Genomic DNA, 27,372 nt, shown 5'->3' with positions numbered 1-27,372 from the left:
GCAAACAGGCTTTCAGCATGAACACAACCAACACTGGGCTCTGAATGGTTCAGGGCGTCCTGCAGGGCGTGGTGGGCAGTGGGCAAAGGGCAACTCACCAAGGGCTGATCCGCATCAGAGGAATCGGGAAGCAGGTGAAGAAAACTGTGCCAAGGAGAAAGGGCTTCCTGCCCCAGACGTCCGAGAGGGCGCCTATGAGAGGGGCACTGAGGAAAGAGAGCAGACCCTGCAAACGAAACAGCCAAGGCCGGACCCACGTTAGCTCCCAGCGGTAATTCAGACCTTCTCAGCGTGTTAGTTCCTTTTACTGGCTCCAAAACACAGTAACTTCAGACATGAAATACAAACTACCATTAAAATTTTAAAGAAAATTTCTATACAGGCTGTTTTCCAGAAAGGGAAGAAGTGGGTAAAGGTGTGTATTTTCTGGGAAAAACGGAAAAAGAGATAATATGAATCACATGTACACCCCTGAGATGAATGCACTACAAACACACAGGAAGTGAGAATTTAGTTCATTTTAATAAATATGTATTACGTGCAAAGCAACACCCTGCAGTTCTCAGGGCTCAGTCCTGGCTCATGCTCAGGGGTCCCTCTTGGCAGTACTTGGGGGACCCAGCACATGCAGTGCTGGGGACAGAACTGAGGTTACCTGTGATCAAGGCAAGCACCTTAACCCTGCAATATCTCCCCAGCCTCCCTGTTAACTTCCTGACTGGCACTTACACAACAGCACTCCAACTCATGCCCGGACGAGACGTGCCTGACAGGTTCTCTCTGTGAGGCTCATCACAGCCCCGAAACACACTTACAGCGTCTACCTGGGGCATTTCAGACAGCAAAATCACCAACAAAGGCACAAAACTGGGTATGGAGAGTGCGTTCAATGGAGTACAAAAAGCACACAAGTAATGGAGTATAAAAAGGACCCAAGTTCAGAGTATAAACCAGGTAGTAAGCCAGGATTTCAGCTGGTTCTCAGCTGTGAATGTTGCACTACGTAATTCAAACCATGACCACTCCCCCAGCTAAGGGGTGATACAAAAGCAAAGTACTGGTTTGGGGGTTACACACAAAGCTGATCTGTGAATATGGACTCTGAAACTAAGGAGGGCCAACTGTGCTGCCTTCGTCTTGCGATCACGAATGTAACAGAGCCCATCAGGTGTACATGATAAATTAAGGTGTGGAGGAGTCCAGAAGGGACAGCAACATCAACCAGCAAGCACAGGATAAAACAAGGTGTGCAGGAGTCCAGAATGGGTAGCAACACTGACCAACAGGCAATCATTGTCAGGTATACTGAAGTTCCTAGTTCAAACAGGTGTCTACAGTAGGCAATTAATTGGCAAGTAATTCTTACGATGTCATACCTTAACAAAACAGCAATTAGAACTTATTGTTCAGGACAGAGAGGACAGTAGGTAGGGCACTTGCCCTGTATGTGTCTGGTCCAGCTTAGATCCCCAACACCCCAATGGTCCTCCAAGTCTGCTGGGAGGATTCCTATGCAGAGCCAGGAGTACTCCCTGAGAATAGCTAGTGTGTGGCCCTGAAACCCAAATCATACAAACCCCAAAAACATAGTTTAATTAAATCCAACTCTCAAAAAAACTTTTTTTTTTTTTTTTTTGCTTTTTGGGTCACACCCGGCGATGCACAGGGGTCACTCCTGGCTCATGCACTCAGGAATCACCCCTGGCGGTGCTCAGGGGACCATATGGGATGCTGGGATTCGAACCCAGGTCGGCCGCATGCAAGGCAAATGCCCTACCTGCTGTGCTATCGCTCCAGCCCCCTCAAAAAAACTTTTGAAGCATACAAAGAATGGCAAATATAACTCATTTGAAGCAATGCACATCAATTGTCTAGTTACACAGCTACCAACAAGTTTTAAGTATATGTTTTTCTTTTTTTGCTTTTTGGGTTATACCTGGCAATGCACAGGGGTTACTCCTGGCTCTGCATTCAGGAATTACCCCGGAGGTGCTCAGGGGACCCTATGGGATGCTGGGAATCGAACCCAGGTCAACCGCGTGCAAGGCAAATGCCCTACCTGCTGTGCTATCGCTCTAGCCCCTTATATGCTTTTCTTTTCTTTTTTTTTTTTTTGGCTTTTTGGGTCACACCTGGCAATGCACAGGGGTCACTCCTGGCTCTGCACCCAGGAATTACCCCTAGAGGTGCTCAGGGGACCATATGGGATGCTGTGAATCGAACCCGGGTTGGCCGCGTGCAAGGCAAACGCCCTACCCGCTGTGCTATCGCTCCAGCCCTCTTTTCTATTTTTTTTAAATAATTTATTGATTCTTTAATTAGTGAGTCACAGTGAGGTTACAGTTACAGATTCACACGTTTGTGCTTGTTTTACCCTCATGCAATGTTTGAGAGCCCATCCCTTCACCAGTGTCCATTCTCCACCACTTATGAACCCAGTATCCCTCCCACCCCTTTATCCCATCCCCCCCCACCCCACTCCACCTCTGTGGCAGAGCATTCCAATTTGTTCTCTCTCTCTCTCTCTCCTTTTGTGTGTTGTGGTTTGCAATAGGGGTACTGAGTGGCCATCATGCTCAGTCTCTAGTCTACTTTCAGCGTGCATCTCCCTCCCCACTCGGGATTTCCAATCACATTTTACTTGGTGTTCCCTTCTTTATCTGGGATGACTTTCCCCCAGCGTGTGAAGATAGCTTCCAAGCCATGGAGCCAACCTCCTGGTATTATATACTACTATTCTTGGGTATTAGTCTCCTACTCTGCCATTTTATATTCGACAGATGAGTGCAATCTTTATATGTCTGTCCCTCTCTTTCTGGCTCATTTCACTTAGCATGATCTCTTCCATGTTGATCCACTTATATGCAAAGTTCATGACTTCATTTTTTCTAACAGCTGCATAGTATTCCATTGTATAGATGTACCAAAGTTTCTTTAACCAGTCATCTGTTCTCGGGTTTTTTCCAGATTCTGGCTATTGTAAACAGTGCCACGATGAACATATAAGTGCAGATGTCATTTCGACTGTACTTTTTTGTTTCTCCAGGATATATTCCCAGAAGTGGTATTGCTGGATCAAATGGAAGCTCAAAAAATTTCTAATTTTTTGAGAAGTGTCCATATTGTTTTCCAAAGGTAGCCACGTATATGCTTTTCTTAACACACAGATAGAAATGGGAAAAAACTGAAACAGTCAAATACCCTTACTAATAATAGTATACTTTGGGGGATGGAGCTATAGCACAACGGGTAGGGCACTGCCTTGCAAGAGGCAGACCTGGGTTTAATCCCCGGCATCCCATAAGGTCCCTTGAACACCGCCAGGAATAAATCCTGAGTGCAGAGCTAGGAGTAACCCCTGAGCATTGCTGGGTGTGACCCAAAAAGCCAAAAACAAATAGTAATTAACTTTGCACTGCGTTTGAGGATTAAACTACAAAGTCATTGCAATACTTGGAAAATTTTCATTCCCCCCCACACATTTACATCTAATTTCAGTTTTCTTTAAGAAGCTACAAGGAACTTGCAACATGTAGGCCTAGGTTACTCCCAAATTAAAATTCATTTTTTTTTAAATACAAATTTTACTGGTGACGATGTTGCTTCCCTTTCTTAAAAAAGATCACAGAGGAAATGCCACACCAATGAAATGTGGCTTTTACTTACATAAGGGGCTCCAGCCCTTGGAGCCATCCTCCCAGTCCTGCCCAAGTTTCCTTAAGCACATTTTAAGACACAGACAGACCGGTAGTCAGTCATAAAAGACCACTTAAAATGTATGGGAGTTGGGGCTGGAGTGATAGTACAGGGGGTGGGGTGTTTGCCTTGCACACGGCCAACCTGGGTTCGATTTCCAACATCCCATGTGGTCCCCTGAGCACTGCCAGGAGTCATTCCTGAGTGCAGAGCCAGGAGTAACCCCTGAGCATCGCCGGGTGTGGCCCAAAAAAAAAAAAAGTATGGGGGTCATCCATCCCAAGTACGTTCCTCTAATAATTTTACTTACAAATCAAAAAAACAAAAAAATCCTTTATTCTAGTCACTGTCCAGATGGAGAACGCAAGGTCTGGGTGTCCGTGAGATTACTCTATACCTGCTAATCCCAAAGAGTAGCTTGCGGAGAACTTGTAGTCTCTTGCAAACAAACTAGATCCTGCAGCCTTTGGTACTATCTCCTGCATTATCCTAGAGATAACAATCTGCTGTGCTCGTGTGCGCTCGGGCTGCCTAGTTACTGTGCTAGACATGGATATTTAACTCATTTAGAGAGCAGCTGAAGCAGCTCTCAGCGATTCTCAGGGCTCCACCCGGGGGTGCCTGGGGAGTATGCGGGGCTCAGCACTGAACCCAGAGCCTCATCCAGGCCACACACGTGCCCGGCCACTCAGTCCGTGTCTCTGATACTATGGGAGCTCCCGACCACCTGAATGTCCCGGAGGAGCAGCAGCTCTGTCTGCGACACTGCTCTCCCCGCTGCGCTGGCTCCCTAGCTCCTCTCCTTACTACCCTTCCTTCCCCAAGCCTCCCCAGGACAAGATGAAGACTGCCTGCCTTGCCTTTCTCTCTTTTTCATTTGGAGGGGAGTGGGGAGCTGGCCCTCACTGCTCAGGGATCATGCCTGACAGGCTTTGGGAAACACGGGGTGCCAGAGACTGAACCCACACTGGCTGTATAGATGGCAAGCGCTCTAACCACTGTGCCATCTCCTCGGCTCTTTTCTTTCTTTTAAACTTTAATTGAAGAGCTGTGATTTACAAGGTCATTGAGAGTCGAGTTTTAGGCATAAAATATTTCAACACCAATCCCACCACCACACCACCAGTGCCAACTTCAACTTCCCTCTACCACTGTTCCGATTTCCGTGCCCAACCACCTCCACGCCCCCAAGCTCCTGCCTGTCACCTTAACAGACCCATTACAAAGTTCTGGTGGATGCAGCTTAGATCTCAAGTTTTCAGTGTTGCTGATACATATCCTTCTTTAGTTTCTGTGCCACATCCGGAGGCGCTCAGGACTTACTCCTAGCTCAGCGCTAGAGGAACCATGTGGGGATCAAACCACACAGAGCAAGTACCTTAACCTCTATACTATCTCCTGGACTAACCCTCACTCTCTTCATGAAGCATCTGCTATCATCCCTTCTGGAATCGTCATTACTCTAACTGTATATTAGTAATAATCCTGTGGCTACATATCTAGAATCTAACCTGTAGTAACTGCCTATTCCACAATCCACTGAGGTTCCAACTGAAGAACACTCCCAGCATCACTACTTTTCATTTCTTTACTGCACTTACAGTACTGTTAACCAATTCCCTCCTTTGTTGATCCATTTTTTTTTTTTTTTGGCTTTTTGGGTCACACCCAGTGATGCTCAGGGGTTACTCCTGGCTTTGCACTCAGGAATTACTCCTGGCAGTGAGTGCTTGGGGGACCATATGGGATGCCGGGGATCGAACCCAGGTCGGCTGCGTGCAAGGCAAATGCCCTACCCGCTGTGCTATCGCTCCGGCCCTGTTGATCCATTTTTATTAACTTTTTTCCCCATTTTTATTAACCTTTTAGTCTTGGTTTATCAATAAAGTTAAAAGCATAAAAGCTATATGCTTTGCTTTATGCTATTTACTGGCCTATCAGTAAACCATTCTATGCCTTATGAGTTTGGTTTGAGTTATAATTTGACCTCTGTAATCCAGCTAAAAATTTAGATTCTGTCTAAAGTAATAATCATTTTCCTAAGCCCAATTTAAGCTTCCAAAATTAAGTCAACTAAGGATTCCTGGCTTTGCACCCATGCGCATGCGCATGCGCACACACACTCACACACACTCACACACACCCATTCTTACCTTTACACCTTGAATGAGACCATTCATGAGGAAAGTGTGCTGAGGAAATGTTTCATGTAGAACCTACAAAAAGCAAACAAATGTGAAGATAAATTCAAAAGTGCATTAAATGAACAGACCTCTATTAATTAATGGCGGGCTAAGAGAAGAAAATAGCCTGCGATTTTACTAATAGAAAAGGCAATAAAATATGAAAAAAAAATTCCTTAAACTACAAAAAGGTAAAACAGTGAGGTAGAAATATTCAGAAGGCAAGAACTCTAAAAATGATGCCAAGTACTCTAAGTTGAAAGAGAAAATTTGCATCAGCTGATGACTGGCTCTCCAAACCAAGAATACTCTGAAGCATATACCACAAAGGATGTGCAAACTCAGAATAAACCTGCAGCACATCTTCATGCCACCTAGCATGGCCTCTTTCCGAGCTCTACATTATGTTCGATTACAATTCCTATTATAATAATTCCAGACTGGTATCACTTCCAAATATCCCATGGAATAAAGTAAATTAACTTCTAAAAAGGCCATCATCTAGGTTCCAAATCAGCAATATTTTTATTAATTCTCCCCCTTATAAGACTGACATAATCAATTACAAAGGAAGCACGGGGCCGTAATCAAGAAAGACAACAAACAGCAGGGGCGGGCCAAGAGTACAGTAGGTGGGATGTCTGCTTGCTTGCTACTAATATCTGGCATCCCATACGGCCCCCTGAGCTGGGAGTAGGCCCTGAGTACCACTAGGTGTGCCCCTCCCCCTTCGCCCCCTCCACGAAGGAAAAACAGAAACACAGAACATTTTCAAAGACTTCAAAATCTGAATTACTTAACAAAACGAGTATATTCTGCAAAGTGATTTCTCTGATCTTAGGTGTGTCCGTTACTGGCTCAATGTCTCTCAGCCACCAACTTATAATAATGCCAGACAAAGGCTGAGAACTCACCAGCTGGCAACTGATAATGTTGTTTCCCTCATACTGTTTTCAAAGCGAAGATCAATGTGCCCATTGCAAGACATTACATCAAACTGTATGATTTTCTTGGAGGCAAGAGATAAACTGGACAAAATATAATCATAATCATGGATACAGTTCTATACCTACTATCCCAATCTCAAGGATGCTTTCCTTATCTTGATGGACAAGACAGTATTTCATAACCTGTTACAACCAGTTTTATGTTTCACAAAAACACATCTGAATCATCACCCAACAGATAGAATGAAGATACCAAGAAGTAAAATGTCAAAACAAAGGAGCTAAAGAACCCCAGCTAGAACGAAGCCCTGAGCACCATTGGAAGTGGCCCCCAAACAAACAACAACAAAAGGAAATAAGCCCTGTTTTGTCTATTCTTATCAAATATCCTAATTTCTGTGACCAGAAAAGTCAGTTGAGGGACACGCGATATTAACTTCCCTACCCAAGGAGTGTACTGGTCCTTCCTGTATCACAAAAGGCAAGTATGGTGTAAAGTAGGGGAGAGATAAGTAAAGGACATTATAAGATTAATTTGGCCATATCAAGAACACGGTAAAAAGAGAACAAGCCCACAGTTTTCAGCAATGTCTTTTCTATGACACTATAAAGTGATGCTAGCAACTCAGCACTCATACAAATTTTCCTGCAAGCAGCAAAACTGCTTGGAAACTGCCAATACATTAAGTAAAGCAGAATTTCTAAAACCGCTTCAGGGTTCAAGAGGGACAAAGAAACCCAGAGAAAAGTGACGTGCTCTGAGCAGTAAGCAGTACATCAGTCCCCAAACCCTATTACATTTTTTAACTAGGGCTGGGGACAGAGAACAGGAGTAAAGGCACCTACCTGCCTTGGGATCAGACCAGGGCTAGCCACGTACTAGGCAAGGTAAGAACCTTCTAGTGGAACTATCTGGCCCAGAAGATAATCTTTGGCAAGGCAAAATGATGAGTGGAGAGTTAGCCACATATGATTCTTTATTAAAATTAAACATCAGTTACTAGGGACTTAACACCTGCCTCCAATTATTTTTTTCTGCAACACCCTCAACCACAACATAAGTGAGAAAGTCAAGGTCGGCTATGGAATTGATACTTTGCAAATAAATGACTGTAGGTAAATTAACCGAAAGTAGAAACGTGGGTATTTTTTTGGCTTTTTGGGTCACACCCGGCAATGCACAGGGATTACTCCTGGCTTTGCACAGCACTCTCCTGCTCTCATAAAAAGGTACCACTCCAACAATACTTACAGTTAACATTGGAGTTGTCAACAGGCCCCATGCAAAGAATTCAAGGAAGATGACAATAGCAGCATGGTATACGCTTGGTCGTCCAAGGCCTTGTGGCTAAAAAAAGAACAGAATTATTGTGAAAAAAAAAAGAAAAAAGCAAACAGGTATAAGAAGTTCACTATCCCAAAAGGATATCTAACACACAGACATCGAAAAATGTATAGAATCAACTTAGGATCTACCTATATTAGATAAAACTTCATTCTATCACATTCCTTAGTCTTTCCCAATCACAAAAGATGCTAAGTTATAGACTATTCTTCTCATCAAATCTTTGCAAAAACTTTGGTAGGAAACCACCTGGGCTTTGGAGAGACTGGGGCACAGGATCTAGAGAGGGCCTAGGGTAGATCTGTTACGTCTCTTACCAATTACTTTCCTCATCAATTTGACTTTTATTTGTATATGTGACACCCTCTAGTTAGAATTAGTGAATGAGGTGGGCTGAGGGGTTGTTCAAAAGCATCAGGGGATGCACATGGATCAACGTGTGAAAACCAACTTCCTGTTTCTGTTAGGTTTTATGACTGTACCTACTCTCCTAATTTCCTGCAGTTTGAGACGGTGACTTCTAGAAATAAAAACGCACAGCTGCCCGCCACGGACTGTGCTCTGGCTTTGTGATGATGCTTACTCCAAAATGCTTTGCTGGCACTGAGCTGTAAAGGGAAGCAGCATCTTATAAAAGACGTTAAATATGTACTGTCCTATGCTTACATTTCTAACTTTCCAAAATGGTAAAAATACACCTGTTTGTCTTTTTGGTTTCTTTTCTCTCCCAGTAGTGCTGGGGGGCCCAGGGCCACTCAGGTTCTACAGTATGAGGGACCATCGGGGAGACCCAGTGGCGCCCGGAGGCCTCCAGCCTCCAAGGTCACCACAGTGATGCTCAGGTCATGTGGTGACAGCGATCAAACGTAGGCCAGGTGCATGCCTAACTCCCTGGACCCAGCAATTGTGTGGGTTAAGGAGAACCTAAAGAGGAATGACGCACAAACCACAGGGGATAGGGAGAACAGCAACACATACTTTTAAAAGGAGATGCTGCATCAATCACCAGCTGGACCAGGCCTTTACCAACAGAACAGTGAACGGAAATGACAGCCGACAAGCAGTTTAAGCCACTGAAACCAGAAACCCCGTCACCATCCTTGACCCCATCTCAGTTCACCCTTTCTTAGTTCTTGCCCGGATTATAGAACAGGTTCCCACATTTGCTATTATCTGGTGCACACCTGCCAGAACAATCTGTCTAAGTGTAAGAGAAAGTCATTCTGCTGTGCCCTCCAAGGCTCACACTGTCCTGGCCAAACATTTCACACTCCCATCAGGCCCACACCACTCTTTGTTACGTATGCTTTACTGTTATCTAAAGAATTTCAAACAACTTTATGATGTTTTTGTTCACTGTTCATCTTCCCTGGACTGAGAATGTCAGACCATGAAGGAAAGCAATCCTGTCTGTCTCGTTCACCGATGGTAGCCAGCAGCCTTCTCCCACTTTTCTACAGTAACAGGCATACACTGAAAATGTGTGAAATGAAAGAAGGATCTCCTCGGAGACTCATGCCTTTTGCTCTCCTCCTTGAAACAGCAACGCAACTGCAGAGAACACTTTGAAATAAGTGACCCAGTTTCTTCAACAAGGAAACGTATGATCAACGAAGACAAGTTAAGAGGAAGAATCACACTAGATTAAAAGAAATTTAAGAAAAACAAATTAAAGTGACGAAATATTAACCCAAAGAAATACTAATAAAACCAATGTGTAGATTTCAGATTTTGACTTAAATTAGTTTCATAAAGAGACCACGCTGAGTGAAAGCCAGGGAGATGCTTGTGGGCGCACATGCTCTGCATGCAAGAGCCCCGGGGTGGCTCCCAGCCCCGCAAGGTTTCCTAAGCACTGCTGGTTCCATAAGGGCTGCTGGCATAATCCAAACCCACCCCCACAAAAGACAATTCTGAGTTAATCTTGGAAAGTGAAAATGCAGCGGGTATCAGAAGACATTAAATTATACTCAATACTGCGACTGAAGTGAAGTTTCATATCCTTATTTCTTAGCTATATACTCGGATGTATTTGTGACATAAAGACATCTGGAATCTTTAAAAATGGCAGCAAACAAGAGCAGAAATGGCTACAAAGTAAAGAGAGAGGATCACTGACCTGCCTTTTCTTTCCTTTGGGCTTCTGTATACACATCTGACTGTGCTAAGGGGATCTATGTTAAGCCAGGATCAAATAAGAGTGTAAGAAAGGTTATGAATGTGCTCAAGAAAGTGGCTATACCTCTGTACTATTTCTCTGGCCCACCTGCCTATCTGAATTTACTAATACTTTCCTGAGCATCTGGATGAAAACTCTGGTAACAAAATACCCTAAAATGCCAAACAATTGCTTCTACTGGGTTAATGTCAACAGCCTAACTATTCCTGTTGTGTCATTTATTTTACCCTTCAAGCATCCTGACAAGCATACAAGAATCTTAAAATAACAATAATAATAATTCATACCCTGAAAAGAGCACAGAAGAAGCAGAAAAGTTATCCTATTTCTCCTTAGTGTTTTCGTTCTCTTTCCCAGGCGAGAAGCACTAACTATGGAGACTGCTAGGATAAAGATCTTGTGGCTGCAATGTTGATTAAATATGAAAGCAGACCATCATTTTAGCCTGTGTACACATATCTTTTTTTGGTTTGTTTTGTTTTGGGACCATACCCTGTGGTGCTTGGAGGACCATATGGGGTGCTGGGGATCAAACCTGGGTAAGCCAAGTATTAGGCCAGTGCCTGCCCACTGTACTATCTTTCTGGCCCCTGAATAAATGACTTTAACTGAGCCAATAACAATTATGGAGAAGAAAACTGAATGACAGGCTGGCCTCTGTGTGGGCTACTGGCTCTGAAAAGGTGACAAAAGTAGACCTGCCTTCCTTCTAAGTATTCTTAAGTTCATGGTGGCCAGTATGCAGATAAAGTGTCACAAGTTTCTCTTCTAAATTATCTGAGCTAACTAGAAAAGCTTTATTAAAATTTACCCAGTGATTCCTAGTTGAACCTAATCTGGAGCAGCCTGTTTGGATCTGTTTCACGTCTCCCTTTCCCATTTACCTTCTAAATCTGTAAAGGACACGCTGGAGCAGCCGCAGAGTGGGTAGGGTGTTTACCTTGCACACAACTGACTGGGGTTCAATACCTGGCACCTCAGATGGTCTCCCAAACACCGCTGGGAGTGATCTCTGAGTGCAGAGCCAGGAGTGACCCCCTGAGCATCACCAGGTGTGGTCCAAAAACAACAACAAAATCTTGATGGAACGTGAGAAGTTTAGGAGCAGAAGAGTCAGAGTGTGACGTTATGATACACGCTCACTGCCACAGCTCCACAAACGACTGCGGATCTCTTCATCTTGCTCAACCAGACTGCTTGACATTAAGAGCCGATACCTCGAAGCACATCTCTCATCCTATCACCCCTGTGGTATGGCAGAAACAAGCCACCAATCCCTCCCATGTCTATGTGCACACAATTCTCATAGTATGGCTATAATGCACACTTCAACAGAAGGTGAAAGCGCTCCACTTTCCTGGTTCCGGGCTAGCTCGACCACTTGCTCTAACCCAAAGACTCTGAAAAATGGCTACAATGACTAAGACTGTGTGGCAAATCCCTTCTAGTCTCCGGGGAATGAGTGTGTGTGGCCCTCCCTTTTGATGCCACCAAGAGATTCAACAGCTATCACCAAAGGCCTTACAAAGGACTAAGGTTATCTTAGATCACCCAAGCATTATCAAACTTCTGTTAAGACTGCAGAGCATGAGTAAAACCAAGAAAACCCAGAGAAAATCCCCCATACCAAACTGTTAACCTGCAACTTTTTATAAGAATCATTTAACTGTTAATCATTTATGAAAATTTCTGTAAGTCATTGTTTTAAGCCAGTACATTTTGAGGTCGTTTTTGATGTAGCAATCATTAACTTATACAATCCCTCTTTGCTATCACAGGTAAGTTCAAAGTATCAAAGACTTTTTACAAGATGCCTTTTGTAGCTCTCCATTCTTTTTTTTTTTTTTTTCCCTTTTTGGGTCACACCCGGCAATGCGCAGGGCTTACTCCTGGCTTTGCACTCAGGAGTTACTCCTGGAGGTGCTCAGGGGACCATATGGGATGCTGGGAATCAAACCCGGGTCGGCCGCGTGCAAGGCAAATGCCCTACCCACTGTGCTATTGCTCCAGCCCCTGTAGCTCTCCATTCTTATCTCAGTCCAATACAACAAAATAAAACATTTGTAATGGGAAAGAAAAAAATGTTTATGCAGATATCAGTTATACAGGTGGAAATGTTTCTTAGCAACAAATGGTGCTAAGAAAATTGAAAATCCGAATGCAAATGCAAGAGTGAAGCTGGACCATTTACCTTATTTCAGATACAAACATTAACTCACAATAGGTCAAATTTCTAATGATAAAAACCAAAACAAAGTAAGGCTCAAAGGATAACACAGGGGCCAAAAAGGACTAGAGCAACAGGACAGTGGGGAGGATGCCGGCCTTGCACAGGGCCAACTGGGGTTTGATCCCCGGCATTCCATATGGCCCCTGTACTGCCAGGTGTGATTCCTGAGTGCAGAGTCAGGAGTAACTCCCGAGCATTCACCAGGTGCAGCCTCAAAACAAAAACCAACCAAAAAAGATAATGACCTCAAAGAATAGGCAACAACAACAAAAAAACTGCACTTTATCAAAATGAAAAGATTCTGCACATCAAAGGACATTATAAACAAAGTGAAAAGGCAGACCATGAAAGAGAAGTATTTACAAATCATAAATCTGGTGAAGATTCAATACCTGGAATATATTAGTGCCACTGAATTGCTTACTTGAAAATGGATAAAATGTTAAATTTTGTATTAGTACAGTACTACAGACTGGAGCAATAGAAAAGCAGACAGGACCTTTGCCTTGCACGCGGCTGAGCCGGGTTCAATTCCTCCGTCCTTCTAGGAGAGCCCAGCAAGCTACCAAGAGTATCCCACCCGCACAGCAGAGCCTGGCAAGCTCGCCGTGGCATATTCGATATGCCAAAAACAGTAACAAGTCTCACAATGGAGACGTTACTGGTGCCCACTCAAGCAAATCGATGAACAAAGGGACGACAGTGCTACAGTGCAGTGCTACAGGACTACATTTACATTTAATTACCACCACCACAACAAAAAAGATCCCACCTAATGGATCTTTAGTTTCATGTTATATAGGTATAACAATAAATTAACTGTCCAAGCAAGAAAAAGTTCATACGTTAAACTCCATTAAAAGTAAACAGCTGTGTTCTGTCAAAGATATTGCTAAGATGAAAAGACAAATCGGGGAAAAAAAAGGTACCTGTGAGACAGAGCTCAATGGGCTCAGCAGTGATGCAGGCGGGAGGCCTGAATGCACAAGTGCACAGGCCCTGAGCAGCCCTGAGCATCGGGAGTGGCCCCCAGCAGGGCTCCCCCTCCCCCGCCCCCCATGTCGGTCCCAGCACCCCCAAGCAAAAACAAAAGAAAAGTATCTAAAAAACAGCAGTTATTGGGTAAGGAACTTGAATCAAGAATATACAATCACTGTATCACTGTCATCCCGTTGCTCATGGATTTGCTGGAGCGGGCACCAGTGATGTCTCCACTGTGAGACTTGTTACTGTTTTTGGCATATGGGACGTGCCATGGGTAGCCTGCCGGGCTCTCTGAGAGGGAAACCAAAGCTAAAGAATATACAATGAGGGGCTGGAGTGATAGCACAGCGGGGAGGGCGTTTGCCTTGCACGCAGCTGACCCAGGTTCAAATCCCAGCATCCCATATGGTCCCCTGAGCACCGCCAGGGGTAATTCCTGAGTGCGTGAGCCAGGAATGACCCCTGTGCATTGCCGGGTGTGACCCAAAAAGCAAAAAAAAAAAAAAAAAAAAAAAAAAAAAAAAAAGAATATACAATGAGTCTGCAAATTAACAAATAATCTAATAAAAACTGGACAGAGGATAGAAAGATGTTTTCTCTATAAATTATATACAAGAGCCAGTAAGTTCATAAAATGAGGCTCAACATTATCCATCGGGGAAATAGTAACCAAAACAATAAATAGTGAGACACCTTTTCTTGTCCATTAGAACAGAAATAATGAAAAAAGTAATTATTTAATGTGGGTAAAGACTTAAGAGAAATAGAAGGTCTCATACAAGACTATGAGAAAACAAAATGATACAGTCTCTATGGAAAATAATTTGGTAATTCCTCTTAGTGTTAAAAAATTACCAGACAGCCCAGCAATTCTACTCGGAATACTCAAGAAAATTAAAAACATACCATATATAAAAACTTGTATACAAATGTTCACGATACAATTATTAGAATAACTGTGGAAACAGTACGAATGTCTACCATCTAATAACACAGAACAGAACACTGTTTAGCTATAAAAAGGAATCAAGTGTCAACTGAGGCTACAATGTGGGTGAACGTTGAAAACACTATGCTACATGAAAGAAGCCAGACATAAGTCATATTTAGTACAAGTCCATTTAGGTCCAATGCCCCCAGACAGATGGTCCCATTAGGGCCAGAAAGCAGATAGTGGCTAGCAAGGTATAAGGGGGGGAGGGTGGAGATAAAGCTGTTCTGACAGTGACAGTGGCTGCACAAGATATGATACTACATGCAACAGAGCAGTGCGCTTTAAGACAGTGAATCTGGGAGTTTGGGGGGTGGTGCTCAGGGATCACTCTCCATGCGCTTGGAGGACCCTACAGCAGTGCTGCGTACTGAACATGGGTCAGCTGCATTCAAGATTTATCCACTTTACTTGCCTTAGTCATTGTACTATCTCTCTGGCCCCTGACACTGCATTTAGAAATAAAATGCCTTTACTACATGTAATCTTTCAAGTGCTATAAAGATCCTGAGACAGATGTCATGCATTTAAAAAGTTATAATCTTCCCAGTAGACAGTTTAAAATTAAGAGAGGTGAAGATAAGTATACAGTGAACTATGTAGATGAAATATAAAGAATATACAGTGAACTATATAAAAACATACTAATAGAGGTGAAAAGAAATAAAGTGAAGAGAATCCGTAAAGCGTACATATACTCTGCTGAAAATAGGAAGCCCCCAGAGGGAAGGAAGGACTACGAACTATTTGTAGTAAGAATTTCAGTAATGAAAGTAACCCTAGTGATCTGAGAGTGTCTGTCTGCCCCTATTTTCTCCTATCTATCAGTTGACATCACAACTTTAACATAATTCAGTTTTCTCCAACTTCTCTCAGCAGAGGATACTTCTAAGTACCTTGGAAGTTTGGGGGCTGTGAGCACTCCAAACTCAGAAAAGACAAAAGAAAATCAACCATGCTCTACTTTAATATAAAATTAAGAAATTTTTAAAAGCATTCTATATTCCCAAACACGTAAGTCCGAAATACTAGACAAAACCAGAGCAGTCATACATGATCATCCCGTACACGAATCGACAAATTCCATATGTATGGCTGTGAACATACATATCATACTAGGTCATTTCTCATCTTAAGACCATGAACTCGTGGCCCCGGAGCAGTAATACAGAGGCACTTGTCTTGCATGTGGCCCACCTGGGTTCGATCCCCAGCATAACCATACAGTTCCCGGAGCAATGCCCGGATTACTTCCTGACGTCAGAGCTAGGTAACCCCTCAGCATCACTGGGTGTGGCCCAAAAACCAAAAATAAACCAAAAAAGATCATGAATTCTCTTCCAATCAGTTCAGAAATGAAAGGAGGACTTTTTCAATTAATCTAATGTCAAACACCACCACTAAGCAAAAGACTCACAAATCTCTAACACAATCTCTCACCTACTTTTATGACCTGAAAAACAGTAACTGTAGGAGAGGCATCTTATTCGAACCATTCCACCTTTATTTATTGGGCCCTGACTATAGTACTAAACTTTTCCATTTTTTATGCTGCTTTCCTTATGAGTAGAATGAACTTAACATTCATCACACAAACCAGACTCTTTTAGGAGTAAATAGGAATCCCAGGTAGCATCCTTAAAATAAGATGGCTAATCACCCTCCTTTGAAGACCATTCATAATATAAAAAAAAAAAAAAAAATCAAAACAAAAAAGCCCAACAGCTCTCAAGTATACAGGAAACCTGAGTTCATCCTGACTCTGCTGTTAACTAGCTTCTGGAATGCTAGTGCTTTCATCTACAAACTGAGGAAACCAGAACTGTATAGTGACAGTCTCTCTACTACAGAAGAATCCCGGCAAAGGAGTGCTACCAAGCTCACACCAGAAAGGTGTATTTTCAGATTATCAACAAGGAGGAAGGGAAGGAACAGGAGGCAGGAAAGAGCCTATAGCTACTCACAGAGACAGAACAGGAAGTCTGTGGAATACCCATAATTTTCAGAATTTCAGTATTTCCTTCCACTGGTCTTTTGATTTTCCTTTGTAAATCATACATATTCAATAGAAAAAATGAGTACAGAAGCAGACAAGAAATTAAACTAAAATCTTCAAAATTTAACGCAGAAATAATTGTCACCAATCCTTTCAGACATTTTCCACTGGTGCTATAAAAGTGTCTTAAAGATGGGGGCCAGAGCAATAGTACAGTGGGGAGGGCGTTTGCCTTGCACGCGGCCAACCCTGGTTCGCCAGCATCCCATATAGTCGGCCGAGCACCGCCCGGAGTAATTCCTGAGGGCAGAGTCCAAGCACAGCTGGATGTGACCCAGAAAGCAACGAAACAAAACAGTCTTAGAAGAATATATTACTAAGGGATGGGTGTTGGCACATTATATGACTAAAACCCAATCATGAACAACTTTACAACTGTATATCTTACTGTGGTTCAAGAAAAAAAAGTATTAATAACTGCCTATTTCCCGTATCCAAATAGATGGGCATAGAACTCCCCCCTTTCATTTTGGGGCCACACCTGGAGGTGCTCTGGGCTTAGTCCTGGCTTTGCACTTGGGACTTACTACTGGCGGTGATGGGGGGGGGGGGCATACGGGTTGCCAGGGACTGAACCTGGGCCCCTGCTTGCAAGGGCAATGCCCTTCCTGCTGTACTATCCCTCGGCCCTAGAGCTGCTTACTTAAAAAGCTCTCAGTACTGCACTGCCTGGATCCTCTACACTTGTTTCACCAAGCTCTTTTTAAGGCAAGTCAAAATATTTCATTATTGCAGGATGATTAATGTATATTTATTTTGCAGACAGTTATCTCTACAGTCTTCCACAAACTGCCTTAGGTTAATTTCCGTGAACTATTATTGCCCGAGGATAATTCAAAGGGCATAGTCTTTTTCTTTTCTCTTTTTAGGTCACACTCAGCGATGCTCAGGGGTTACTCCTGGCTCTGCACTCAGGAATTACTCCTGGCGGTGCTTGGGGGAACCATATGGGATGCCGGGGATTGAACCCGGGTCGGCCGTGTGCAAGGCAAACGCCCTACCCGCTGTGCTATCACTCCAGCCCCTTCTTTTCTCTTTTTTAAAGTTTGTATTAACCATCTGGCCTCCTATGTAGATCTTATCACTTGGAAAGAATGAAAATCTAGTAATTGAGAATGATCTTAAACCATATCCAATATTCTTAATGCTACAAAGAATGCTCGTATCTCATGATGCCTAGTTATCATGGCTCATTTCCTGACATGATACTCATGTATATCATGTGTGTAACTCATGTTACAATAAGTAACACAAAACAAAAAGTGACTATTTTTCTTCAGGAAATACAATTTCGGGTACTGCACTGATTCCATAATGTTCCTACTTTAGTGCATCAGAGCATAAAATAATGTACGTTGTTTTTGGACCATACCCAAGGATGTTCAAGGAGGTTACTCCTGGCTCTGCACTCAGGAATCACTCCTGGTGGTGCTCGGGGGACCATATGGGATGCTAGGGATCAAACCCAGGTCTATGTGCAATGGAAGCGTCTTACCCACTGAGCTATCTCTCTGGCCCCTAAAAGTAATCTGTGTCTTAGCAGTTTGCAAGAGTATTTTTAAGTACCATAGAACTGCTGTCCCTCAAGAACCATTCATTATGTAACATTCATAAATTCAGTGCATTTTTGCTTTCAAATTTGAGAACCAAACTACAAGATAATTATGAAAAGCAGACTACTGGGGCTTAAGAGATAATACAGGGGATAAGCCTTGCATGTGGCTGACTAGTGTTTGATCCCAGGCACCACATATGGTCCCTTCTTGAGTACTTCCAGGAATAATCCCTGAACACAGACCTAAGAGTAAACCCTGAGTGCCTCGGGGTGTGGCCCATGCCCCACCCACCCCATAAATAAACAATGTAGGAGATGACCTATCTTGTAACTGCACATAAGTAAAAGTGAAACAAAACACCAGTTCTCTCAATGCTTTCCCTTCTCCTGCAGAATACAGAAAAAATAGGTTGCCTGTGCAGACAATTCTGTATATGATTGCAAGTCAGACCTGACACGCACTATTCCTCCGGAACACAAGAAACTGATCTTCTAAATTAAAATTCGATTAGGACCCAGAGATAAGGACTGTCCAGCTATCTGCCACTTAACAGCCTGCTCATTTCCAGTGGTTATTTTATCTACAAAAACTTATATTTCTCACCCTTAACTCATAACACTGCATACAGTCTTATGAGAAACAGTATGCGCTGGCCAGTAAAAGCAAACCACATTCCTTAGAACATTATAAATATAATATTCATGATTTCTGCGACAATTGTGAGCAAAACCAGATGTGAAGCAGGAAAAGATCCAGATTTTCGGATGCCAGATTATTCTGCCTCATTGTAAATTAGAAAGCTCTTTAGCACATAAAGGACACTTAAAATGTTTCCTAATCTAATCTGGAACAGAGGTTTCCCTTTCTCCCTCCCCCAACACACACACACACACACACACACACACACACACACACACACACACACACACACACTTTTACATTTTGGGGGACAATACCCGACAGTGCTCAGGGATCACTCCTGGAGGTGCTCAGAGGATGATTTGAGATGCCAGGGACCGAACCCGGATCAGCTGCTCTACCCTCTGTTTTATGGCTCTGGCCTTTCTTCCTTTCTTCTTGGCATTGAAGGTGGAACCCAGGGCCTCCCACGGCTGAAGTATTCTCTCACTGCGCCACACCCCAGCCCATGGAGGCCTTCCAAGGAGGCCTTCCAAGGAGAGCCAAGAGGCCTGGGAAGCATACAAGGACAGATGAGGGGAAGAATCAGGACCATCCATGAAGTAACTTTCAAAAGTGTCCTTCAAGTCCCCTGCAATGCATTAGAACATTCCCAGCAGTTCTCTCCGTAAAAATACCTTGATGGCTCAAGGTTGGCGTGGAAGGGTAGAAAGAGCTGCTATAGCCAAGCATGAGATGAAACTATGGAATTCAGAAAAAAATACTCATTCTGGAAGATGAAGCAAATTTTTTAATTTAAAAAAAAAAAACAACCTGCTAACCTAAAATAATTATAAGGGCCGGAACAAAAGTACAGCAGGTAGAACGCTCGCCTTACACGCAGACCACCTGGGTTCGATCCCCAGCACCACAGTCCCTTAAGCCCTGCTAAGAGTGATCCCTGAACACAGAGCCAGAAGTGAGCCCTGAGAAGTGCCGTATGTGGTCCAAAAACTTAAAAAAAAAAAATGTATATTTTGAGACACTTAAAATTTCTATTATAGAGTACTGTAACTTTTTTTAAATACAAATTTTGTTAACTGTTTTTCTCTTTAAATATGAAGAATGTATTTATTTATTTTTATTTATTTATTTATTTTGCCTTTTGGGTCACACGCGACGATACACAGGGGTTACTCCTGGCTCTGCATTCAGGAATTACTCCTGATGGTGCTCGGGGGACCATATGGGATGCTGGGAATCGAACCCGGGTCGGGCGTGTGCAGGGCAAACGCCCTACCCGCTGTGCTATCACTCCAGCCCCCAAGAGTACTGTAACTTCTATTAAAAAAATTAACCAGCCATCTCAAAAGCTGAGAGTTTTGTAACTTGCCTTAAAAAAAAAAAAGTTTAAAGAAAGAAAAAAAAACAACAACAAGAAAAGATGGGACCGCCAAAGAACCCATGACTATGCCCAGAAGGGCAAGAGCAGGCGGGCGACCATCTGCTAGGTCAGGAGACCCCAAGCACCTCACTGCTGCACCAGGGAGTGCAAGCAACGCCTCTCCTAGTCTCTCCCACCCACTTCTCTGCAGAGGAAACTTACTGAACAAACTTTCAGAGAGATACCAGGTGAGGAAGAAAAAAAAGTAAACAGTCCCTAGTCAGTGTATTTTTTGCCATATTTAAGGAGTTTTTGTTTGGGCGTTCAGGGCTTACTCCTGGCTCTGTGCACAAGAATCACTTCTGGTAGGGTTCAGCTCAGGGGACAATTTGCAGAGCCTGGGATCAAACCCAGGTCGATAACACACACAGCAAGCACCTTACCACTGTGCTATCTCCTCAGCCCAGGAGAAGCCCATTTTATGTCAAGTTCAGAGGCTGGCCTATTTGGGGAAACTATGCTAACTGTCAAACCAAATTTCTATTAACATAGTAACTGTATAACTTCCTTTAAAAAAATGAATGACTGAAAATAATCATCCGGGGCAAAGGGAAAACCTTTTAATTTAATAAAGTTCTAATAGTGGAAGACAAAAAGTAAATAAAATGGTAAAAAAAAAGAAAAGAAAACAGTGACTGAGGAAACAGTGTATACCGATAATGGAAGTTTCAATTTTACAAAATTAAAAAGTTCTGGAGATAATGGGATTGGTGGTTGTACAACATCACACATGTACTTGACATCACTGAACTGTACACATATGGTAAATCTTTTTTTTTTTTTTTTTTTTTGCTTTTTGGGTCACACCTGGCGACCAAGGCAAACGCCCTACCCGCTGTGCTATCGCTCCAGCCCCACATATGGTAAATCTTGTATCTTATTACAATTGAAAATGAAGGGGAAAGTATAGATATGATAGAAACATCAGCAGTTGGTTTACTTGAAAAGACCAGTAAAAGTATTATGTTCCACCTACTCTTTCTACTAAAACATTTACCTTTCTGCTGGAGAAAACAAAATATTCCAGTACTGTTTTATCCTTTTTGGAATGATCAAACTGGCTCCTAACAGCATTAAGGAAGATGGGGGAGATCTCATGTGCAGGGTATAAGGAATAGTAATGGGGAATAATGAATGCCCAGAGACAATGGAAGCATCATGAGAACAGGTAGTCAGCAGGAAAGTCACCTGACTGCAGCTGGGGGACAGGACAGGGAGGGGGCAGTGACTATGACGGAGGGAAGGTCAAACGGAAGAAGGAGGCAGCGGTGAAAGGTGGTAAAGTGTTATGAAACCCTACAGGCAACAGTACAGTAAACCACAATGCAAAATCATCTATTTTTTAAAAAACTGTCATTCTTAGAGGTGGACTGGTAAATGGGAGACAAGCGGAGACGGTAAACTGGTAGAGGGAAGTGGGCACTGGTGACGGGACGTGTTGAAACAATGTATGTCTGAAACCCAGTCATTAGTAGCTTTGTAATTTTACCTGATGAACCACCCCCCCAACAACTAACCTCCCCCTCAAATCTTAGGGGAGTGAGTGGTGTAGAAAGAAGGGGCTGAAGAGTACAGCTGGTTAGGCATCTGCCTTACACACAGCAGACCTGGGTTCAATCCTGGGCATCCCATGTGGTCCCGTGAGCAGAGCCAGGAGCAACCCCTGAGCATAGCCGGGTGTGGCCTCAAACCAACCCGAAACAACAACCTTCCAAAACCCTGAACCCAAAAGAAAAAGAGCTAATTATTTCTATCAGCTAACATGTGCCTGAGTCCTATTTACCTTTACAAAGAGGACAGACCAAGTCTTTCTGGTCTTGACACAAACCCTCCGCACTCTGCTCTCCAGAAGGGGTAGGGTATGCAAAACTTCATTTTGCATATAAAAAGCTGGACATTCTTGTTCTCAAAATTCCACGGGGAGTCTTTCTAGGGACTTCCTTGAAATAGTGAGGAAAATCAATTCAAGACATAAAAGGTTCCCAGAATGACAGTGATCTGAAAGGCTGAAAAGTGGTTTCCTGGGGTCCATGAACTGCCTGAAACAACAGGACGTGAAACTTAGGTCTGTTTCCTCTGCAGCAAATCTCAAGGGTGAAATCCCCCCTTTTATCGCGCCCCCCCCCCCCACCAAAAAGGGGACCTGGAAATAGCTCAGCAGTAGCACATGCGTAGCAGACCCCACTCACCAATTCCCTCAGTACTGCCATCTGGGACCGCCGGCATGCCACAAATGTGGGATTCCAGCACCCCCCAATCAAGTGGATTAAAGTACAGTAACTCAAGTATGTGTCGGACCAACAACAAAAGGAAGGGTAAAGAATCCCCAAAGGATGTTTCCTACTATAAACATAAAAATGTAGTAAAGACTGTACTTAATGATAATGCAAATAATAGATAAAATATCTCAAGGTATAATAAAATACACACACACACACACACACACACGCCTTTTCTAGAAAGTCTCTTGAAATAAATACTTGATTCATTTTTATTCAGGTCAACAAATTCCTCTGTCAAACAAGGCAGGAAAAAAAGTTGTTGATTTCTGTATGTTTCCATGAACCTAAAAACTTGAGTATCGACAGGCTCTACCTATAAGGAAATTAACAACACACTAAAATAAAACAGAAGTCATGAGAACTGCAGAATACAGAAACTACAAACAGGAAAGTTGTACATTTTGTAGGTACTACCAGACAACATAAATAGGCATTAACTAACTGCCTTCACATAGCACAGAAAGTACCAACGTCTGAACCCTGCCACTTTCCCATGCTGGTCATCTCAGTCTTCAGTGAAGAAGCACAAAGAAAACTCGTTAATATTTACCGAATTTATCAATATGGACTACATGCATGCACAGAGACAAAAAGAAACTGGGCAGAAATCTACATGTATCAAATTTGGCAGACTAATTTCAGAGTCCACAAAAACAAAAAAATCAGGGAAGAAAACTTGCAGGTTTCTTTGATTAAGTATAATACCCCTCAAAAGTTTCTGCTTGCAGGTCTAGCTCCTGTAAAGACTAGCAAATGGGAAGTAACTTTTGTCAGTCATGGATATTTATGTATTCTGATCAAACATTCTTGCAAAAACACCTTAAGAAATAATAACAGCTAAAATTTATCAAGGACTTCCTAGGTGGCAGGTTGCAATGACTACACAATCTTATCAATAAATTCTCCTACCAATTCTGAGTGGTTCTGCAACTCGCACCACGTTATACAGGTAATAAAAAGTCAGAACTGTAGTTCCAGGAAAGCTCAACAATATACCAATTTTCTGGTCTCATAAGCCAGGTAGGGTCAATGTAAAAATGTAAGGCCAATTCTAAGGCACTTATCTGCATGTTAGATCACACGAGCCAACAACAGGAGGGCTGATAGTGGTGACCAACCTCAAGAAATGGTTAAAATCTAGGTCAGAGATGCTAAGAAGGGCTGGAGAGAGATCGCATAGGGGATAGGGCGTTTGCCTCACACTGAACTGGGTTCCATCTCACGGCATCTGGGTTCCATCCCACGGAGGTCCCCTGAGCACTGCCAGGAGTGAGCCTGAGCACAGAGACAGAAGCCTTGTGCACTGCTGGGTGTGACCCCAAAACAAATAAACAGAAGGAATACTGAGGATTCACTGGAACACAGAGAGGAGAATTAAAAACCTAAGAGGTTTACTTGGTAAACCTGGCTGCACTTTGAAAAGGACTTTTGGATGCAGTAGGTACAGGACTGGATGAAAGAAGCTACCTCTTAGGCTACTTACTAGCTTGGCCACTACTAATTGGTTAAGTGTCCAAAGCCTAGAGGTCAGTAATTACCATATGCCAAATGAAAGGAGACATAAGAAATGAGTAGTCTGGCTGTTTTAGGATCAGAAGATGACAAATCTACTTTGAGCATTAACAAACATGAAACACCAATTCAAATACTCCCCCTACCTCATGCTTTTCAAAAATAAAGAATCATTTGCACAGGAAGGGACTTTCACATTAGGCAGAGGACCCTCACTTAAAGAAAAAAAAAAAAAAGAAAGAAAGAAAGAAAGCATTTGGTGCTGAGTGACAGTGCTATGTCATTATTCCACTCGCAGAACTCGGGGTCTGCTAGAACCAGGACCGGGGACTGCGGGTTCCGCTCTATTTACTGCAGTTTTGCATCCGCCCGCCCCCACTTCCCCATTCTAGCACGGGGGCTCCAACACCCAACACAACCACTGAACGTTCTTTAAAAGCAAAAGCTGATCAATAATATTTTGCTTTGGAAAACCTTGATGTGAGTTTCTGAAGTTTAAGTAGGTCTTCAACGGCCCAAAGGAAAAAAGTTTCTGAGCGGAGCAATATATCCCCGGGCGGCTTGGGCGCTTCCCTTGCACGCTCCCGACCCGGGTTCGATCCCGGCACCCCATAGGGACCGCCCCCCTGCACCCATCACCACCAGGAGTGATCACTGAGCAGAGAGCCCGGACTAAGATCTCAGCACCGCCGGGTGTGGCCCTACAGCAAACAAAACGTCTTTAAGAAACGAATGCTACCGTGTCCCCTCCCGGAACGCCGAGGCGCGGGTGACAGCCCGCCGGCCGGGCCCCGGGGTCTTCCCGCCCCGCACCCCGGCCCCAGGCCACGTGAGAAGTCACAAGCACCCCGGGGCGCCCGGGCCGCCGCGCATCTGGGCCAGGAGTGCCGCATCGCGGGGTGTCCGGTCCCGCCCCGCACAACGAAATTTAAGCAGAACAAAACGGCCCCACGCGAGCCACGGAAAGTCGCGTGTGCCGGGGGGGCCGGGGCCGGCTGCCCCCACACCTGCAGCGGCCCGGCCCGCGCCCCGCGCCCCGCAGCCCCCGCGCGCCCCACGGACCCGGCCTCCCGCGGGGCCGCCACTCACCGCGCCGCCGCCCGCGGCCTGCGCGCTCGCGCGCTTCTCCGGCATGGCCCCCGCCTCGGGATCGGCCGCCTTCGCCTCCGGCTCCATGCTCACGCCGCGGCCATGCCCCGGGCGGCGCGGGGCGCCCCGGGACGACGGCGACGCCGCGGCGGCGGCGGCGGCGCCCGCGCCCTCATGGGCTCCGCGGCCCGCGGCGGCCCGCAGGTCGTGAGGCGGCGCCAGCGGCGGCAACGCCCGAGGCAGCGAGAGAGCCGAGGCTGCAGCCGCCCAGCAGGCGAGGCGAGGCCCACAGCCGCCGCACCGACAGACGCGCCCGCCACCGCCGCCGCCGCCGCCGCCGCCGCGTCAGGGCAGCGGTCGCCAGGCCCCGCCCCGCGCCTCGGCTCCCGCCTCGGGCCCCGCGACGGCGCCCGAGCCCCGCCGCGCCCCGCCCACCTCCCTGACGTCACGCCGCCGCGCGCTGGAAACACGTCATCCGCCCGCGCCCCGGCATGCCCGCTTCTCCCACGCCCGCCGCCCGGCGTCCGGAGGCTGCGTCCGCTTTGCGGCTGGGGTCCGACCGCCGAGCGCGTGACCCCCGGCTGCCCCTGCAAACGGAGACGAGCGCGTCCGCAAAGGGCAGCCCTCCGAGGCTGCAGCCCCCGACTCCGGGAGCGGACTCTTAACCACGATCGTTCTGTTCCTCTCCGCAGTCTGGAGGAACCGAGTTTATCCCAGAGGTCGGGTGCAGGGAAGTGCAGTCCCGGGAAGCGTGCTGGTTTCTGTCCCGAGCCAGAGCTACTCGATGACACCAGCGCTGTAAACATGAGCTGCTTATGAGACTCGCGGACACTCTTATCTGTGAAATGGGAGCGATCGGCAACTTGAGTAGGTAATGATGTTTATAAATCAGCGGACCAGAAGTCTTGAAACACGTTTTTACTGGTTGTGATGACAGTTAGGATCATTGAGAGGCCAGCACCGATTTTGCAGCTGCCAACGGAACTTTACACACACACACACACACACACACACACACACACACACACACACACACACACACACAAAAGCTAGCTAAAAAGCTAACGTAGTTAGCCCTGGACATAATTTTGGGTTAAAGCTGGTAGAGCAATATAAGCCCCTTCAAAAAGAGACGATTTTATGGTTTCCCCCTTAAAGAAATACTACGTCTGATCAGTTCCCTATTGAATTGCATTTTTTTTTTTTTACAATTTATGAGCAATGCTAGAAATTATGACGTGCTCTGCGATAGTGTATATGGATTAGATCCTGCCCGGACCTTGGGTTCATATAACTTCTGGCTTACCTCAAGATGGTCATAAGGAAATCCATGAATTGTCTGGTTTAAGCCAGAGTGTCTCAACTGCAGGGCGGCGCGGGGTAGTGGTAGTTCAAGGGGGCCGCAGGATGAGACTTGGGTCAAGTGAGGGGGCAGGAAGAAAACAGGGTCAGTAGGCCATGGTGGGGAAAAAGCTGAGAAACACTGCTTCAACATCAAAAATAGGTTTCTTGACTGTGCTGAAGGACAGACGTCTTGAGCTTGGTGTCAGCAAGTCAGGTTCTGCTAACAGCTTTTATCCTGGTTTGCAAATGATCTCTGTGAAAATCACATGAGAGGAAAGAGAAAGCTACACTTGTATTGTATTACTGATACTGTATTACTGATCATGACTCGAACACTATCCAAAGGTACATATGGAATAAATGATAATACAAAAGAATTATGGGGAGCCAGAGAGTAGTACAGCAGGGAGGGCACTTTGCACATGGCTGATTCGGGTTCAATCCCTGCCATCCCATATGGTCCCCTGAGCACCCCCAGGAGTAATTCTCAAGTGTAGATCCAGATCCCTGAGTATCACCAGGTGTCCCCCCACCCACCCAAAAAAAAAAAACCAAAAACATATTATGGAAAGTCACATTTAATACCAACATGTGAAAGTCTTCTATGTTGTATTGCGGAGACTGAGGACATTTTCATTTTCGAAAGTTCTCTAAGATATCGCTGACCTCTGGGTACTAGATATCTCTGGTAAAGTTATCAAATATAAAAGATCATGGACACAATTATTTTATTTTTTTTCTGTCTTGACATTTAAATATAGATCCTTAGAGAAAACCTTTAGAGATGCAGAAAAGGCAAAACACATTCAATTTCCCCATGTTCTTGTTGGGACAATAGAGCAGCCAAAATGACATTTTATTAGTTGATCTGATAGGTAATCATTCCATCCTTGATTGTAGTATGGTCAGGCTATCT

At 44.5% G+C, this 27,372-nt stretch overlaps 1 protein-coding gene across 1 annotated transcript in view; it reads right to left on the bottom strand.

Annotated features, from left to right (window-relative positions):
* The window catches only part of MFSD14B (major facilitator superfamily domain containing 14B), a 40,560-nt gene extending 15,314 nt beyond the window's left edge, over nucleotides 1-25,246 (bottom strand). The window contains exons 1-4 of the mRNA XM_055128539.1: nucleotides 25,113-25,246; nucleotides 8,079-8,174; nucleotides 5,850-5,912; nucleotides 99-226 (exon numbers count right to left, since the gene is read on the bottom strand). Of these exons, the coding sequence (XP_054984514.1) occupies nucleotides 99-226; nucleotides 5,850-5,912; nucleotides 8,079-8,174; nucleotides 25,113-25,199 (374 nt within the window). The 5' untranslated portion in view covers nucleotides 25,200-25,246. The remainder of the gene's footprint in view (nucleotides 1-98; nucleotides 227-5,849; nucleotides 5,913-8,078; nucleotides 8,175-25,112) is intronic.
* Between the last annotated feature and the right edge of the window lie 2,126 nt (nucleotides 25,247-27,372).

Source organism: Sorex araneus, chromosome 2, assembly GCF_027595985.1.
Source record: "Sorex araneus isolate mSorAra2 chromosome 2, mSorAra2.pri, whole genome shotgun sequence".
Taxonomy (NCBI): Eukaryota; Metazoa; Chordata; class Mammalia; order Eulipotyphla; family Soricidae; genus Sorex; species Sorex araneus.
The sequence above is the reverse complement of the archived record's forward strand: the minus strand, read 5'-3'. Positions and strand labels throughout refer to the sequence as shown.